The 19822-nt window shown below is 38.5% G+C and overlaps 1 protein-coding gene across 2 annotated transcripts in view; it reads left to right on the top strand.

Moving 5' to 3' along the window:
- The window catches only part of eml4 (EMAP like 4), a 174358-nt gene that overhangs the window by 109514 nt on the left and 45022 nt on the right, over positions 1 to 19822 (top strand). For both annotated transcript variants that reach the window (XM_079842890.1, XM_079842889.1), the window contains exons 3-9: positions 3188 to 3320; positions 5645 to 5842; positions 10441 to 10584; positions 14373 to 14398; positions 15022 to 15054; positions 17733 to 17856; positions 19222 to 19371. In XM_079842890.1, the coding sequence (XP_079699016.1) occupies positions 3188 to 3320; positions 5645 to 5842; positions 10441 to 10584; positions 14373 to 14398; positions 15022 to 15054; positions 17733 to 17856; positions 19222 to 19371 (808 nt within the window). The remainder of the gene's footprint in view (positions 1 to 3187; positions 3321 to 5644; positions 5843 to 10440; positions 10585 to 14372; positions 14399 to 15021; positions 15055 to 17732; positions 17857 to 19221; positions 19372 to 19822) is intronic.

The raw sequence follows: 19822 nt of genomic DNA, 5'->3' as shown, positions 1-19822 counted from the left end.
AACATATTGGCACCGGGTTTCGGTACCCAACCCTACGTACAAGTATGAAATTCGGTAGACACATGTAACAGCCCAATACCTACAAAAAAGACCCTGGGTGCAAAATCTGAAAACCCAACAGGAAGTCAGATAATTTTTTCTGCAAAATTTGTGCAGTTTTTGCCATTTCCAGATGTACTTTAACCAACTCCGCCTAGAGATTTAATCAGATCAACATCATATTTGGTCAGTGTAATCTAAAGGCCTTTGCGTTGTTAAATTGTGAAGATCTTGAGTTTTCGCTGAAGGGCGTGTCCGTGGCGTCCTGACTGAGTCTGATGTTTCCCTGTGAAACAGGAAGTTGTTGTAACTCAAGCATACAATGTCCGATATGCCCCAAACTTCCCATGTTTGAGAAGTGCCCTGGCCTAAAGAAATCTACACTGCAAAATGTAGGTATAGTCATAGGAAGAGAGGCAAATACAAATGACTGATGTAGTCCTCCTATTTTTATATAGTTGAATGAATATTGCCCACGTGCTCTGTTTTCCTAAAGCCATCGGGTGCGAGGGCCCTTTCATCGCTGCTTGAAGCTTTAATTTCAATTATATTTTTGCACAACCATGTATAAACACTGCGCTTTTAACTGACTTAACCACAAATTATTGGTCAATTAGAAAAATGTAAGCAAATGCACTACTTAAAAAGCCATTGCTGTCTCAGAAAAACATCAAAGACAGAATGAAGTTTTTGGCAGAATATGAGTCACAATGAAACACGAGTTGCATGATGCTCAAGAGCGGTGTATTAGAAGGTCTGCCGAGAAATATAATAATAAATGCATCTGAAAAGTCTTTGAATGCTTCGGAGTACAGGAGAATATTGCAGAATGGCTTGCTTCCCACAAATGAACGAGGCGACAAGCCCAAATTGTAAAGACAACCAAGAAGTGGCTTGAGAACAAGTCCATCAGGCTCATGTTTTGGCCTGGTCAGAGTCCTGGGGCCGATACCATGAAGCCGGTTTAGCTGGCTAGCCAGATATGTTTAAGCTTAGTTTGTGCCAATCCTGGGTTTTAGGTACCATTAAAGTGGTTTGGCTTTTAGCGGTGTTCCTCTCCATAGTAACTTGCGCTCCACGGCTAACCTGCTCCAGGGATAAGAGATCTCAAACTGAAATTGGACCAATCAGCTGTGAGCAGTGACACACCTCTGATGCAATAAAGCCACTCCCCCTGTTTCTACTCCAAATTAAAGGTCACTACATAGCAAATGGTTTTAAAGATTAAAGAGTCTGGCTTATTTTTAATAATCATAATTTTGAATGATTTAGAAATAATTTATGCAATTATTATACCCTTAATCAATTACACATGTATCGTTTTAGTTAATCAATCATTTAATAGGCACTTTGTTCAAATTAATATAAATAACCTTTATAAAGGTCATACAAATAAGCTTTAAAATCAATACATAAAGCTAAAAAAATGACTACATGTGAGCATAAATGTTCACATCTCTCTATATATCAACTAAACTAACTTCATAACTTTTACTTGCATTGACGTATAAGATTTTCCTTTAAGTTGTCTCCTTTCATAGACAGCTCTTTTCTTCTTGCTGTGTAAATTTGTTTAAATTCTCAATATTTTTCAGTCATGTAATAAAAGTGAATCTCAGTTTGAGTGATCCACAGCATGTGATTGGCTGTTCACTGCTGATGTCACAGCTAAACTCCTAAACTCAGGATCAAAGCCTGAGCTGGCAGAGAAAGCTGATGATCAGCATCATGGGACTAACAAAGCCTGAATAGATTGGTTTGGTTTTGTCATCCGAAACTAATCCTGTAACCCTGAGTTTGTTAAACTACCAGCCTGGTACAGGCCCCTGATTTGAACCCTATAGTGAATAATTGGTCTCACATTAAACAAAAAAAAACTGAGACACATTATTTATGTGCTTGAACTGTCTGGAAGTTGGGAAGGCTATTCCGTGCCAACTTTCTTTACCTACAGTATTTATGCCATTCTTGCTAACTTTCTTACCTTTGACTTGTGATTAAAATGGTTAAGACCATTAAAAGACCACTAGAAAGTGGTACAGTAGCATTATGTATTTAAAAATCAGGTTCAAATGCATGCATCATCACCAGCATCATTACTCCAGTCTTCAGTGTCACATGATCCTTCAGAAATCATTCTAATATGATGATTTGATAAACATTTATGACTATTATCAATGTTGATTACAGTGGCGCTGCTTCCTATTTTTGTGCTATTGAGCCACACTTATTATATCAATGACGTTGCATTAGATTACTAAAATATAGATGTATATATTGAGATATAATGATGTGGTCACACTTTAGAGTCTAATGCTCACTATTAACTACAACTTTTGCCTCAATAAACTCCTAATTACTGCTTATTAATAGTTAGTAAGGTAGTTGTAAAGTTTAGGTACTGGTTATTATTAAGGGATGTAGAATATGGTCATGCAGAATAAGACATTAATATGTGCTTAATAAGTACTAATAAACAGCCAATATGCTAGTAATATGCATGATAATAAGCAACTAGTTCATAGTGAGAATTGGACCCTAAACTAAAGTGTTACCAATGATGTTTTCTTGAATCATCGGTGGTTGACTAGTAAATCAGACCACTAATCCAGTTAACTTGTCTGGACGCTGCCCTGTTTAAGCCAGACATTGTCCTCTCTTTACTGTCTGTCCTGTCTCTCTCTCTCTTTCCTGACCGGTATTCAGGTTTCATTTCGTGATTTTCAAGCATGCAAAAGTCATAGAAATCAATCGAATCTTAAATCACAGAAGTGTCTTGAAATTTCCATTGTGAACGTAAATCTCTCACGTTCAGCTTTAAAATATTCATAATTTCTATCAATTAATTTGGTAACACTCTACAATAAGGTCTCATTTGTTAACATTAGTTAATGTAATGTAGCTTACTTTAAAAAAAAGCTTTATTTATCTTTTGTTAATGTTAGTTAAAAATACATTCATTCATTGTTTGTTCATGTTAGTTCACAGTACATTAACTAATGTTAACAATGGAAGCTACCATTAATATTTATAAAATAAAATTAAAAGGTTATTAAAAAGTGAAAAGGTGTGGGAAGGTCTATACAGTGAAGCAAATGGCCCAACATTTGGTCATAGTTTTGATTGACGTGTGATGTGTTTCCTGCAGGTCAGGCCGCGCTGCGTGAGGCTTATTCAATGTCCTGCATTGCCAATGGCAGTTCCAGCGGCCGCAAATCTCACAGAGATACTTCTACAGTGTCTATAGCCAGGAAAGAGACCTTCTCCTCCGCCGCCAAGAGGTAACGCACACACACACACAACTGAAACATGCAAATCGAAGCCTCCTCTAAACGTTTTGGATGTCTCCATTCTCAGACCCGTTTCAGTTCATGACTGTCCACTGATGAGCTGATGATTTGAACCAGGTGTGTAAAGGTGATGACACAGGGCAACTTTTTGAGCAATGGGCAATGTTGCCGTTAACGGGCAACCAGGTGACACACAGAGCCCACGACCGATCTAAAGTATCCAGATAGAAATGTGTTGCCCATTCTCAATGGGAAAGTGCCCAAGTGACATCGCTCGGCAACATTGCTCAAAAAAGTTGCCCTGTGTACCATCACCTTTGTGCAGCTGGCTCTAATCATCATCTCATCAGTGGACAGCGTCATGAAGATTAGGGAGATAATCAAAATGAGGAGAAGTGGCGAACCTCCAGGACGGGTTTGGGAAACACTGTACTAGGGCTATGTCTACACTAATCCGTTTACATTTGAAATTACATTTTCTCTACGTCGTGACCTTGCGTCCTCACTGAGACGGCGTTTTTGTCCTGCGAAAACTGAGGTTTTTGAATAATGCTCTCCCGAGTGGATACATTTGAAAACACTGGGGGGTTTTTGCGTTGTAGTGTGGACTGTGAAAACACATATTGCACTGATAGATACAGGGCTTGACATTAACACCTGATTTCAGCAGTTTCAGTGGATATTCTTTGGCATCTCTCTCTCATCTCTCCGACAGTGAGTTACACACACACCCGCCTCCCCTCACTCACTCATTTCTTTTATTCCGATATCCGGATGACTAATGTTGGTGTTACAGGGCTTGAATTACGGCTTTCGATTGTGCGTATTGCGCATAATTTTACTCATTCCCACAGATTTTGTGCTCAAACCCAAAGTGCACATGAAGCCGCCTCTCAGTTTTATTATTCTGGTTATAATTGGGATTTAAAATGTGAAATATTTTTGTGTGTGTGTGTATATATATATATATATATATAAATATAGGTAATAATAATTATGATTAGTATTATTGCTAAATAAAAATATTTAACAAAATAAGAAATATTGCTATTACAATAACAATTTCATTATTAAAAATGTAAAATAGAGTATTTCAAAAATAAATATAACTATCATAAAAAGAATATGTATATTTTACAGAAAGCTTATTTTACAAAAAAGTTATTTAGAGAGAAGTATTATACATTTATTAAGAGAGAAGTATTATCCATTTTTTTAACCCAAAATAGGATGGAGTGAGCACTGCTGTGTGCTAAACACACTCATACTGGAGGCCAGAGGGCGCCCTTGAGCAGAAACGCCACAGATGCCTCAGAGAGAAGTCATATAATGACGTTTGCAGGAAATCCCTAATGTGAAGCTAGCACTGTGTAGCTGAATAAAAAGAAGATAAAACACTTTGATTAAACATGAAGACAATAAACACATGACTGCGACAATATATGGTGTATTTGAGTTCTTTAAGCCTTCTCGGGTATTTTCATAATAATAAAGTGTATTCTAATGCAGTGCTAATACATTGTGTGCCTTATTCTGTGATAAGAAGCCACATCAGCTCACAGGAAAGTCATTTACGCTTTCATTATCGCACATAAGCCAAATTGATTAATCGTGCAGCCCTAACACAAAATAATGTCAAAATGCCGGTCTTGGCGAGTTTTCACGTACACACAGTCAGTTCTAAGTGAACGTAAACAGTTGAGAAAGAAAACGCATGTGTAACAGTATAATGGATCCGTGCGTCAGCTCTTAAAGTGACAGCTGCCTAATATATCAGCTGCCAAATTATGAGATATTAAAAATATCTATATTGCAGTTTTCCCTCATGGTATCGATGTCAAGTGTGGCCAGTGAAAATGTTTAGTGGCTAGTAACTTTGGAAAAACACTAGCCACAGTGTTAAATAGTTAATGTCAAGCACTGGATAGAGATCGATGCTTCTATGCTTTGTATACGTGTCTGCTATGTGCTATAGACTTTCACAGTGTTGCTTAAGATAAATGTTACGAAAATGCCATTTCCGGATGAATGTAGACATAGCCTTAAAGGTGAACCCAATTCATTTTTTGAAAGATGAACACATTAAAACTAGGCCTGTACATTCTTCTCCTGTGGGAAAATGGTGACGAGTCAATATTGACGACTCCACTTGCACTGACGCCGTGTTCAAATATTTGTCCAAACAGATGCTCTGTTTAATGTGTGATGTTCTTTCAGCCTGCAGAAATAGTGTTTGAGCTCATTGTTGAGCCGCTCGGCTCTCCTCATCTTTTCATGTGTATCAGAACTTGTTTACCTGCATGTTATTTTCGCAGTGGTGGAGAGCAGAAAAAAGGCAAGCTTCCGATGGAGGGGATCAAGGAGAAAGAGGAGCCGCCACAGACTAACGATAAACCCCCCTCAGCGCCCAGCACCCCTCAGGCACCGTCCCCTTCCAGCAACCCCCCCTCCCCTCATCCCCCACAGCCCCAAAGACAAGCCTCGGAGAACAAGGGGTCGACCCCGGCCAAAAGGTTCCTCCCAACAGCCGTGCGATTTCTGGCAGTGTTCGAATGGCGTTTGGCAATCTGCTTGCTGTGGTTTCGCAACCTATTGACGTAAAGCCAAGGGGCAGGGCTGACATGCTTCCTCAATCAATATCAAGATCAATACAGCGCAACACTGACTCCTTTTTATCTGCCCATGTTCCGGAAGTATTTTCCCCATTCATTTTCTCCATAGGGATTTCGAAAACTTATTAACTAAAAGTTTTAGGCTTTGGGCCAAACCATCACAGCATTAAAACATTTGATTTGAAGAAGAAGAAATGAACCACTCATCCCGTAAAGCATTGAGAATGTTACAATTAAAATATGAATAGTAAAACAGTTCACTTCTTCTCACTGATAAATATTATAAGTATACAAAAAAAAAAAAAAAAAAAAATATATATATATATATATATATATATATATATATATATATATATATATATATATATATATATATATATATATATATATATATATATATATATATATATATATATATATATATATATATATATATATATATATATATATAATAAAAACATATACAATATTATTCAAAAGTTTGGAGTCAGTAACATTTTTTATGCTTTCTTCTGCTCACCAAGGCTGCATTAATTAAAGTGTGTGTGTGTGTGTGTGTGTGTGTGTGTGTGTGTGTGTGTGTGTGTGTGTGTGTGTGTGTGTGTGTGTGTGTGTGTGTGTGTGTGTGTGTGTGTGTGTGTGTGTGTGTCTGTGTGTGTCTGTGTGTGTGTCTGTGTGTGTGAGTGTGAGTGTGAGTGTGAGTGTGAGTGTGAGTGTGAGTGTGAGTGTGAGTGTGAGTGTGAGTGTGAGTGTGAGTGTGAGTGTGTGAGTACACATATATACATACACACATTTCAAAAAGACAAACTGTTATTTTATTAAAAATAAAATAAATGTATTGTATCCTTGCTAAATGTAAGTATTAATTTATTTTTAAAAAATCGAATTGACCCCAACTTTTGAATGCATGTGTATATACAAAAATATGAATAAATGTGCACATATTTAAGTCATTTGACAGTGCAGGGAGACCAATTAATTTCCATCATTTGCAATTATTCATGATTTTTTTTAAAGTCACATTGAAATCACACTGACGGTCACTTAGTCTCAGGGCTCAATGTAGAAAGTTTTATACGTTCTCGTTAAAAAATATTTTTTTATGGAAAAAAGAATGGGATTTTTATTTCCAGAACATAGTACACATTGCTGTTCGACTGAAGGAGCCGTACATAAAGACACTCAGACTTTAAGCAGTAATCACGATAACCTTATTTCCAGGCACTTAAATTGATTATATCTGAACAAAATCTTGTATCCATCTTGTTTTCCCATCATTTATCAGTATTTGTCCCTCACTCTGTGCTAAATATCCTGCTAGGATCAGTCCGGCAGTATAGGTCAGAATGTGTTACGCTCTGGATCACTCAGAGCGATCCACCCAGAAAAGGAAAGTAATGGAAAGCAGATGTGACGTCCCTTCAGTGCCCAGACCCTTAGTTCTTGCTTAATAATCCAAAGAGTAATCAGGCTAGCACATTAGCCCAGCAATGCTTCAACACCATTCTAGTCTGTACTTAATAACCCAAGAACCCGCCTGCTGAGTTATTCATATCGACTCCGCAAGCTGTCCCATCCAATTAGCTAAAGAGAAGCGGAAAACCAATTAGCCGTCCCCTTAATGTCATTTCATGGCCCGACCCATGCTTCTCAGACGACGCAGCAAGAAAATTATTAGCCAGAGTCTGACCACAGTCACATTACTTCGAAAAATCCTCCGCAAACTATGAAGATTTCTCTCACACTAGCAAAGACAGCATCTCTCTGATGTGTTGTGGTTAGCACAATGTGTTTTAGAAATGTAGTCGTGTGTGTATCAGTAATGCAAGATTCTGTAAATGTCAGTGGACTGCCAAGTAAGAGGATTTACATGGTGTTTCTGCGTATAAGGCAAAAACTAGCATAAATGTTCATGCTACACTAGAGTTCTGTTAGCGGTCATTTGATGCTGTTTTACTTGGAGACACATAAAGTAATGCAGTTAATCTGCAAAACTCAATTAGTGGAGCTTATAGACCAAATCTTGATGTCGACCAAGTCTTGTTTGGCTAGTGCCATGGTTTTACATAGGAAAACGGGTAGCATTGTGGTGCACTTTTATCACACATGTGTTAGGGATTGACATCATTAAACCTATATGCCTCAGTAGTGGTCCCATATGTAGAGCTTAAGCCAGTTTTTCATGTGGAAGTGTGTCCGCTCTGCCCCGAGTACTATCCGTCCCTTTCCCTCCTCTCTTACTCCCATGTTTGGCGAGGGTGGAGGTACTATGCTACAGCTCTGACCAATTTAATTGCCTTAAGCCCAAAGTATTCTTCAGTTTTAACACGAACGTTTAGCGTATGCGTACATAGCCTTTCAAAGTATATTCCATTTGATAGCTTGCGCAAACATAGAAAGTTTCATTTTTGTCCAGTGTCTGCTCCAGAAGATACGTCTGATAAAATGTCTTTGTTCTCGAGTTAACTAGAGCTGCACGTATTTCTTAACTCCCTCACGCAAGTGCTCATTAACATGGCCGTCTGATGTTGAGGAGTGTGTATTTGTTGTTTCTTCTGTTTCTTTTTTAACTAGTACAAAAAGTTCAAGGCGCATGTTCATAGAGATAACTTGCAGATAGCAAAATACTATGCTGATGATGAAATTCCCAGTGCGCACTTTACACAACCTAGTGTGCGCTCAAAAAAACGAAGTATACTTTGGGCTTTAATGTTTGTGTATACCTCTGCGAGTTTCTGGATCACTTCTAGCAAACCTTCTCCCCTGCCTCCACTAAACTACACTCTTAAAGGATTAGTTCACTCCAGAGTTTAAAATGTCCTGATAATTTACTCACCCCCATGTCATCCAAGATGTTTATGTCTTTGTTTACTTGAAAAGAAATGAAGGTTTTTGAGGAAAACATTCCAGGATTTTTCTCCATATAGTGGACTTCAATGGGAACCAATGGGTTGAATGTCCAAATTGCAGTTTCAATGAAGCTTCAAAGGGTCTTGTCTAGTGAAACCATCTGTCATTTTCTAAAAAAGTCAAAATGTAAATACTTTTTAACCACAAATGCTCATCTTGCACTAGCTCTGTGACGCATGTCCATGACTTCACGCATTACTTAGTCACGTTGGAAAGGTCACCCGTGACATAAGTGGAAGTACCGACCCAGTGTTTACACCTACAAAAAATTGGAGGATTTTGGAGATGGAGTTTTTCGCACACTGTGTCAGGACTTACACTTATGTCACGTGTGACTTTTCTAACACGACTATGTAATGCGCGAAGTCATGGACGCACATTGCAGAGCTAGTGCAAGACGAGCATTTGTGGTTAAAAAGTATATAAATTATGTTTTTTTTTATTTATAAAAGGGCCAATAGTTTCACTAGATAAGACCCTTATTCCTTGTCTGGGATCATGTAGAGCCCTTTAAAGCTGCTTTGAAACTGCAATTTGGACCTTCATTCGGTTGGTTCCCATTGAAGTCCAATATTCCTGGAATGTTTTCCTCAATAAAAGTAATTTAATTTCGCCTAAACAAAGAAAGACATCTTCGATGACGTGGGGGTGAGTAAACTTATCCTTTAGAAGGTTCTTTATTATCTATGTCTAGAGCCTTTTAACATCCGTGGAAATGTTATATTCCACAAAAGGCTCTTTGTAGTGGAAAAGGGTTCTTTAGAATAGATTACTAAAATGTTCTTCATATTAAAATTGGTCTTTTAAGAGCTGTTCTCTGTAGAGATCTTTGGAGAACCTAAAATGTATGGCTTCACTGTGGAAACGCCCTTTATTTTTAAGAGTGTAAGGTGAGTGAGATGTGGCGTAGTGGCTAAAGCTCAGGGATAGTAACCAGAAGGTTGCTGATTCAGGCTCCATGATTATCCATTATTAATGGATTGACACTCAACTTGCTTTTCTGTCAACCCCACAATCCCCCACACGAGTCCCATAAAAGGGATGGTCCAGAAAACAAGTATGCTAACGTTTTCTTCTTGCTCACAGCTTCGCCTGAGGATAACACTCCTCTACTGTCCCTTCCTAAATCTCTGATGTGTTTCCTTCTCGACCTTCCTTTAGCTTGGCTGTGTGGCGCCTTTCCCCCCCAAACAATATCATGCAACTTTCCACAGGATTGGGTTTCAAGTTTTCAGCTTGCTAGTGTCTACTAACCGTCGAGTGGATTATGCATGATCTTTTACCTGAGGGATGCATCTTTGACTTTCAAGGGGCGTTGCTTGACTTCTGGCTTCCAGTTTGAAATTAACCAAAATGGAGGAGTGGGTATTTGTGTTTGGAGGACCCGACTTAAGTAAAATTGGAAGAACAAACTTGTGACCCATTATTGGTGTAGATCTATTAGGATTGAATAGTTTGAAAACCTCCAAGCTCACAATACCTCTTCGCCTAAATATTGAACTTCTCCCCTGAACTTGTTTTTTCAGCTTCTCTGCTATCGCTTCCTTTTCCAATGAAATGTGTTTTTCTTGTGTAATTTACGTCTCCAGCAGGGGTAGCAGTGCAAAGCGTGGTGGAGGAATGGAGCGTTCTCAGAGTAGCACATGGGACAGTGGAGAGGAGAACAGGAATAAGCTGGTGAAAGCAGCCTCCACATCCAAACTGCTGTCCAAAGTGGTGAAGAATGCAGAGAAGTAAGTGTTAGGTTCCTTTCGTCCCCTTTGCCCTACTTAGACTCGTGCTTTAGACCTCATAGAAGAGATCCGACCGAGATACCAAAAAATATGATTGACGGAAGGTTTTTTTTCAACAGTGTTTTTGTTTTTTTTGTAGATACCATTTAATTTTTTAGTGTTGCTTAAGGCTTTTGAATTCATTTTTCTTGCTAACTATTCCAAGGAAAAAAATTCCAAGATGCTCCACTGATTTCCAGCGAATTAGAATGCACATTGTTCAGGAGGTTACACTGATACACCTCAATGCATTCCGTGTTTTATTTACTTTAGGTGATATGCTTTCAGTTACAAATATTTAGTTTAGTACTAACCAGAGGTGTAAAGAGTACCTGAAAACCATACTTGAGTAAAAGTACAGATAAGTCAGCGAAACTGACTCCATTACACTCCATACAAGGTTCTATATTGCACCAAAAATGGTTCTTGGCTCGTAATCATAGGGGAACCTTTTTTAGTGCTATATAGCACCAATTTTGGTGCTTCAGTGGTTCTTCAGCGGTTCTTCAGTGGTTCTTCAGCGGTTCTTCAGAGGTTCTTCAGCGGTTCTTCAGAGGTTCTTCACCGGTTCTTTGACTAAGGTGCTATATAGCACCTCTGAAGAACCACTGAAGAACCACTGAAGCACCAAAATTGGTGCTATATAGCACTTAAAAAGGTTCCCCTATGATTACGAGCCTTTTTTTTTAGAGTGTACAAGTTACAAGTCACCAATTCCAATACAACTTGAGTAAAAGTCTTAAAGTACCTGATTTGAACAGTACTTAAGTATTTGACTCATACTGAATATAGGCTCAACGATGCATTAGTCCTCGACACTTGAGAGACATACCAATGAAAATAAGAAACATTTGATTTGTAAAATGAGAAATCATGTTTATTTTCTAAAATCAAAATAAAACTGAACACCTCAATATTGCAATAAATCAAAGTCGACACAAACGCATTTTAAACGTCTACAAACTCTCAAGTCTCAGTTAAGCTCAAGTGCACAAAAAGGCTATAAGTAAATCAATATCGTTCAAAAAGGTCTTGTCAATATAGCGGATAAGTAAAATAATGCTAAGTAAAATTAGTCAAAGCCTTCTTGCACTGGATGTGCTGGTTTCAGCCTCATCATGTCCTCATCTCATAAATCAAACTCCTGCGATTCATCAACTCCCTGCTAATGCACTCACATTCATGGAAAGTAGCCTTGTTGACATGTAGCTACAAAGTAGCCAAAAAGATACCTATTACATTTACTCAAATACTTTACACCACTTGTACTCATATTATCTTAGTTTGAATTAATTTCATGAAATTCATCTAATTCAGCTCATAACATGCACAAAATCCACAGATTCCATCTGGGCCTAGTCATGTGTTATTGCAGATAATCGAATGGATCCGTGGCACTTGGTTCTTGCTTGAAATTTCTGAAGAGAAATTCTTCATGCACACTCTTGTTCATCAGAGGTGTTTGTGCTCCTTTTCTAACCAGCAAACTGAAAAGGGATGGACACCGTCACGTTCCAAACACTGACATAAAACCATCATAAAGTGGACACTACCACTTGTGTGCTATATTACAAGTCTTCCGACAGTGACGGCCAAAATTTGTGCAGCTATTCACAGATAATCTTCTCCTCCGCGATAACCCATAACTTATGATATGGTGCTTTTATGTGATTTTGGTGACACTTTACAATAAGGTTCCATAATTTATGTTAATTTCAATATCTACTAATAATTAATTTCAAGTTAAATCTGTTAACATTATTTCATGAACTAACAATGAACAGTTGTATTTGTATTAACTAACGTTAACAAAGATTAATAAATACTGCAACAAATGTATTGCTCATTTTTAGTTAATATTAGTTCATGAATTAATTAACATTATACTACGGGGGCTGTTGAATGCTTGAATCTGATTGGTTGCCGAACATTCTAAGGTGTGCAATTATTTTCAGGGAAACGCACGGCTAAAGTAGTTCCAGGTCTTGACCGCATTACAGTTCCATATCACTCCGCCAAATGATTTCAGTTCTTTCAAATGTCCTTACAGCCGAAAATAGCAAAAGAGCCAAAACCCACAACGACAGAAATATAGTAAACAATAGGATAAAAAACACTAATTATTTCCATGTTTTTTGCCAAAAAATAAGTTTTATTATGTACAGAAAGCTCTCTCTCCCACTCAAACGCACACACACTCGCACAGAGACGTGTTGTCAGCGCTGCTCTGATGATTTTAGCTGTAAAATAGTTTAGCAGCTTAAAGGCTACATGACATTTCTCAGTAGCAATGCATTAGTGCTGCTGTTCTTGAAGCAGATAAACTTACAGTTTCACTCTTAGTAGAGACGCTGCTGCCAAACACTGTTGAGAGACACAGACTCGGGTAATTCACACACACTTCATCTCACTCTAATAACTGCATTAATATCTGCATTAGTCTGCTATCAATGGCTCAAGCCTCCATTACTAGCAGTAAAATTATGTTTTGAATTAGCAACGGAGGCATGGGATGAAATGCGTATGAAATTAGTCCTGCACACAAGAGCGTTTTAAGTACAAAAAACCTGACAAATGTCTTGAAATACAACATCTGAACAATGTTTTGAGATGTGGTAACCGTAGTATAAGCGGAATAAATGACTCTGGTCCATTGAATTATTAGAAAATAATGCCTCTGCTTTGCGTCGTGGCCACATTACCACCTCGGGTGTGCATTATTTTCTAATGGAAATGTCCTGATATTTTACTCACCCCCATCTCATCCAAGATGTCCATGTCTTTCTTTCTTTAGTCGAAAGTTTTTTGAGGAAAACATTCCAGGATTTTTCTCCACACCATAGCCTTCCATGGCAACCAACATGTTGAAGGTCCAAATCAATGCAGTTTCAAAGGAAGGGCTTCAGAGGCTCTGCACGATCCCAGACGAGGAATAGGGTCTTATCTAGCGAATTGCATAATCACGTCGGAAAGGTCACGCTAGACGTAGGCAGAAGTACCGCCCCTGTGTTTACAAAGCGCACATGCGAAGACTGATACAAACGTCCTTTAGCAAAAAAACAACGATGTCGGATGATTTTGACGTTGAAGATGAAGTGTTTTTTCGTAAAGGGCGTTTGTATTAGTCCTTGCAGCACTTACGCCTACGTCTAGCGTGATCTTTCCGGCGTGATTATGTAATCCGTGGTGTCACAGAGCAACGCAAGATGAGCAATTTAGGTTAAAAAGTATATAAATTTTTTTATTTTTAAATGGCGGATGGTTTTGCTAGATAAGACCCTATTCCTCGTCTGGGATCGTGCAGAGCCTCTGAAGCCCTTCTGCATTGATTTGGACCTTCAACATTTTGGTTGCCATTGAAGTCAATGGTGTGGAGAAAAAATACTAGAAAGTTTTCCTCTTTTCGACTGAAGAAAGAAAGACATGAACATCTTGGATGAGATGGGGGTGAGTAAAATATGAGGACATTTTCATTTTGAAGTGAACTAATCGTTTAACTAATGGGACCTTGACAACATTCATTTCCATTTACTGTCATTGTATGGAAAGAAGCATGTCAGATATAGTCCTCTTTTTGTGTTCTTTAGAAGATAGAAAGTTGGAAACAACATGTAAGTGAGCAAATTATGACGATAAAATGAACTTTTCCTTTAACGCATTCCTATAGTTGATCAAACATGCCATTTTTTGGAACTCACTTTTTGTCTTGCGTTAACAATACTTTGATTCTCTTCCCATTTCCTCTTTAGACACCGAGATCCAGTCATCAGCCAAGGTAAAGTCTCATTCTGCCTTTTAAGTGATCTATTATGTTTCAACTTCATTTTTTCCTCGTGTGTTCATCTCATTTCCTGTATCACAGTGGTGCAGACGAAACCGGTGCCTTGTGCAAGATGTTAGACCTTTTGTGCACATTAAAACAATACAAATTCTCACGTACATGTCATTTGCACAGTAACATCTGTAAAAAACGTTTCATAAGTATAAATGAAAGCTAGCATGATGCCACCTCTTAGTATCTGGCGTTGCCCCAGGGCAAGATTAGCAGAGACACTGACAAATACTCTTAACACGAGGCTCATGCCAGTGATCGTGGGCGAACTGTGCCCTGGAACGACCTGATCCCGAGGCTGGATTTAGCCCTAGGCCGAGAACAGTACTGGTGTGAGCGCCATCTCCATATCTAAAGTCATTTTAATCTTGGCAAAGACTGCAGGCACAAACTGCATTCCTTCGACTTGTGGTTTCTCATTTGTTGCTCTAGTTCTATCTAATGATCACACCCATCTTGAAAACTGTTGACAGGCTTATATTACCATACATCAATAGAACTGTTCCTTGTCTGTCATTCTTTCTCTGTGTGTTTTTGAGAGATTATTATTTCTGCCCCATACCCAGCTAAAATGTCAACCCGTGAAAAAAACAGTCAAGGTAAGGCCTTCCTCTCTACAGGGCCGAAAGCCGCCGAAAGCTCCCTTACCCGCTTCAGGCTGGACTATAAGCGTTTCTGGCACTAATCCCGCTTTAATCCTCTTAACATGTTGATCGATCTGAAAGATCAATGGTCAGTCACTTCCTCCACTTTTCTTCTGTCTCTCTGCCGCTTTCGATCCTCGAAATCTTAAATAACATTTCTGGTGGAATCGAAAGTAAGTGGATTTCCTCCCAGGATAGACAATGAACACACAACTCACTTGATCACGTCTTCCCACAATTCAGTTGGTCTAAATAGGTGACTTAGATTCACCACCAGTAACTCATTAGCAGAGGAATGTGTTTGTCTGAAGTAAACCACTCAGGACATATTTCGCCCCAAAATCAAAGGAAAGAAATAAGAAAGTACAGTTCGTACAAAGAAAATTACATTCATTATAATGATCCATTGTAGCGTTATTTTTATGACAACTGCACACATTTTTACCATAATGCTGAAAAATCTGATTCTCATTACTGTGCTGTATCTGGACAAAATTGTAAAATTATAGTTTTTGTTGTAATTTTATATTTGGTTCACTCAAAAATGAATATTCAGTCATCATTTACCTGCTCTCATGTCGTCCCGAACCTGATGGCTTTCTTCTGTGGAACATAAAAAAAAGAAGATATTTTGAAGAATGTTGACACACACAAAGCCATTTCTAAAAAAAATGTCTGTTATGTTCCACTGAAGTCTTGGAACAACAAGAGGGTGAGTAAATATGGAGCCTCTAAAGGGATGTGGTGGTAGAAAAAGATTTGGGACTTTGGCGTTCCCTTGCAAAGATAATGTCCCGCTGGCAGTGTTTCAAACAGCTCAGTACGTTAACAATGGAGCGGTACTTTTTTTTTTTTACTTGGACTTGAGTATAAAGAAAAACAGCCAGTGCTTAGTTCAGTGAGTTCGGTAAAAGTGGCAATAGCCTATATTCACAGATTCAAACTTCCCAGATCAATAACTCTTGGGCTAAACGTTGTTAAAACACAAATAACACATCTTTAACATAGACAACGAACTGCAACCTAATTTTCCTCAAAACGAGCCTTATAATATAAATTGGTCCATATGAGCAGGCGGCTAAAAGGGACCGTCTGCAAAGTGCAAAACCCACTACAAATATAGTCATTAACTTCAATGTTACACACTGTAGTGTCTCCAAATTCAGTTTACATATCAATGGTCTCCTACTAGTCATACTACAACACTTAGTTTGATAAAATGTGTTTTTGCATAATTGTTAGGATTGTTTTATTATGAAAAATCTTCAGCTAACTTCACTGAAATGCACTGTACTGTCACCAAATTCAAAAATTCAAATACAGCGCTTAGTTTGGCAAGTAATAGCACATCAAAATAATAAAAGTAATAGCACATACTGTAGCTAAGTAGGCCTATTCTTTACACAAATGATGTTGGTACCCAGCTAAAATACAGTAGTTGCAACCATTGCTTACTGATTTTGATGCCATTACCCTGTATAACCGTGAAGGTATTGATTTTATTTTATTATCATAAAAATTATGCAAAAATACATTGTATTAAAACTAAATGTTGTAGTATTAGTATATTGTAGAAGGAGAGCATTGATGTGTAAACTGAATTTGGAGACACTACAATGCGTAACATTGTTATTGCCTATTTTGTAGTAACGCTTTTCGGGTTTTGCACTTTGTTGACGGTCCCTTCGTACTTGTCTCTCATATTATAAGGCTCGTTTTGAGGAAAATTAGGTTGTAGCTTGTTGTCTACGTTTGTTGTGTTTTAACAACGTTTAGCTCAAGAGTTTTTGATCCGGGAAGTTCAAATCTGTGAATATATTGCCAACTTTATTGATCTCCGAACTAAGCACTAAGCACTGCTAAAATATCTTCGCGAGGTAACGCAAAAGTTTTGCGAGGGAATGCAAAAGATTTGGGGGAAAAAATTTAGGGGCTCTGTAAGTAAATGATGACTGAAATATAATTTTTTGGGTGAACTATCCCTTTAAGGATATCAATGACAGTAAATAATGTACTGGTGATTTGCTTTTTAAAGGTTATCTGTGGTCAGATGTCTTGTTATATGTAAAATATGTGTGTTATATAACCACAAAATGGTTCTGAGACCAGATAAAACTTTTTATTTTTTCTGCTTTACTCTGTCCATTTTTTCACCACCTTGATATTTCTGCTTGAAACTTTCTTTTCTTTATTTAATCACAGTATCATTTGGGCATTGTCATTGCTCTGGCCCTTCTGCACGACGCTCAAAGCTTCAATTTTGATTTGCTTGGGGTTTTTCAATGAGTTCAGAGCATGAGCTTCACTAACTCCATCAAAGAGCTTCATTTAGAAACAAATATGTAAAAGCTGTTAACCTGTTAAGTTGTTAGAAGGTCTAATATATGATGTGTGTATGCTATGTTAAATGTACTAAATGAACTAGCAAGTTCACAGACTCTTCTCAAAGACCATGTGCACCAACTTTCAACTCATTTTAAAGTCTAATTTCAAGATGCATGTACTTCACACAACCAAACATGGGTTTTTCTTTGAGATATGTTTCATACACAGTAGCTTCCATTTTGTTAATAATTATCATCTATCTAGTATTTTGTCTTAGAATATCTTTCCTTCATCCAATATCTCCGCAGAGGGCGACTATATCAAAATGTTCATGCGAGGACGACCTATCACAATGTTTATCCCGTCGGACGTGGAGAACTACGACGAGGTCCGCACCGAACTTCCCCCTGAGAGACTCAAACTGGAGTGGGTGTATCCTTTCTAGCGTGCTTTGCACTCGACTCATTGCATTTCTGCTTTTGCTCTTTAAAAAAATGAAAAATCAACAATAAATAAGAAAATAATGCGCTTTTCTTAAACCCACACGCTGGTTCGAATCCCGGGCAGAGTGGTGTGAGTAGAACTGGAGGGTTTACATTGGTGCCGTGACCCAAATGTGAGTGAGGTTAAAGGGTTAGTTCACCCAAAAATGAAAATTCTGTCATTAATTACTCACCCTCATGTTGTTTGACACCCGTAAGACCTCCGTTCGGAACACAAATGAAGATATTTTTGTTGAAAGCTGATGCTGAGAAAGGCTTCAGATAGGCCTCCATTGGCATTCAGTACATTTACACTCCCAAGACCCATAAAAGGCACTTAAAACGTTGTTACAAAGTCCATCTCACCACAGCAATTTTACGATGCGACGACAATTTTTTTTGTGCGCAAAAAAATCAAAATAACGCCTTTATCCAGCTTGTTATTGTCTTCCGTGTGTGCCTCCACGACGCATGCGCGAGAATATGACGTAGCGCCAGCGTTCGGGAATCCATGAACACTTTAGCGTGAACACTTTAGTCCCATTTTGAGAACTACGCCGAGACCTAAAGCACGATCAATGTAGAATTCAACAGCTTAGATACTCGCGTCTTCCTCTGCTTGTAAACAAATCGCTTCTGGGTCATGTGTCCGAACGCCGGATCTGCGTCATATTCTCGCGCATGCGTCGTGGAGGCACACACGGAAGACAAGAACAAGTTGGATAAAGGTGTTATTTTGATTTTTTTTTGCGCACAAAAACTATTGTCGTCGCATTGTAAAATTATTGTAGAGTCACTGTGGTGAGATGGACTTTGTAACGACGTTTTAAGTGCCTTTTATGGGTCTTGGGAGTGTAAATGTACTGAATGCCAATGGAGGCCTATCTGAAGCCTTTCTCAGCATCAGCTTTACACTAAAATATCTTCATTTGTGTTCCGAATATGAACGGAGGACTGACGGGTGTCGAACGACATGAGGGTGAGTAATTAATGACAGATTTTTCATTTTTGGGTGAACTAACCCTTTAAGGGGTTGAGTGTAACAGAGACCAGCTAGTAAGAGCTGTGTAAGTAAATCCCACTTCCTTGGCCTCACAGGCGAATTAGCGACTGATGCTAGAGCCTGTGGTCTTGTTCGTGAGCCCGCCTTACATGTTAAAAACACCGGTTCTTACACTTAGAAAAGCCTGAAATGAATTAAATTCACAGACGGATGTGTAAAGCATTGAATTGATATTACAAAAAGTGCCTTCAGAAATGATTGTATTGTTTGTTTTTGGTGTTTTATTGTGTTCTCCTTGACTCAGACGGATAGATATGGCTACAGGGGTCGTGACTGCCGTGCAAACGTGTACTTGCTGCCTACCGGGGAGATCGTATATTTCATCGCCTCGGTGGTTGTGCTCTTCAACTATGAGGAGAGGACACAGCGCCACTACTTAGGACACACTGACTGTGTCAAATGGTAAGGCAGATGAAAGCACATGTGGTGTGATTTGGGGCATGCAGTTATCTGTAGGTCTTGTGGGACATTAACTCTGCGATGATTAAATTGCCAACTCTCACTGAATATTTCTTTGAAAGATGCTGATGTACCAATGTTCTTTACCAATGTCTGTCATTGTGAATGCTGTTTAGTTTTGTCTTCCTAAAGCGGTGTAATCACAAGATTGAAATGACTTTTGTGGGCCCTGCTGATGTGTTAACAGAATCGGACGAAAGGATAGTTCACCCCAAAATAAAAAGATTTTCTCTCATCATTTACTCACCCCAGATCTATATGACTTTCTGTCTTCAGATAAACACAAACAAAGAATTTTTAGGGAAATAACCAATCTTTGAGAGTCCATATAATGCAAGTGAATGGGTGTTGCTCTTTCGAGGCTTGAAAAACGTTGTGAAACGGGATGTAAGTG

This window comes from Gobio gobio, assembly GCF_949357685.1.
Source record: "Gobio gobio genome assembly, chromosome: 18".
In the NCBI taxonomy this organism is placed as follows: Eukaryota; Metazoa; Chordata; class Actinopteri; order Cypriniformes; family Gobionidae; genus Gobio; species Gobio gobio.
This window is presented reverse-complemented; position numbering and strand designations above follow the sequence as displayed.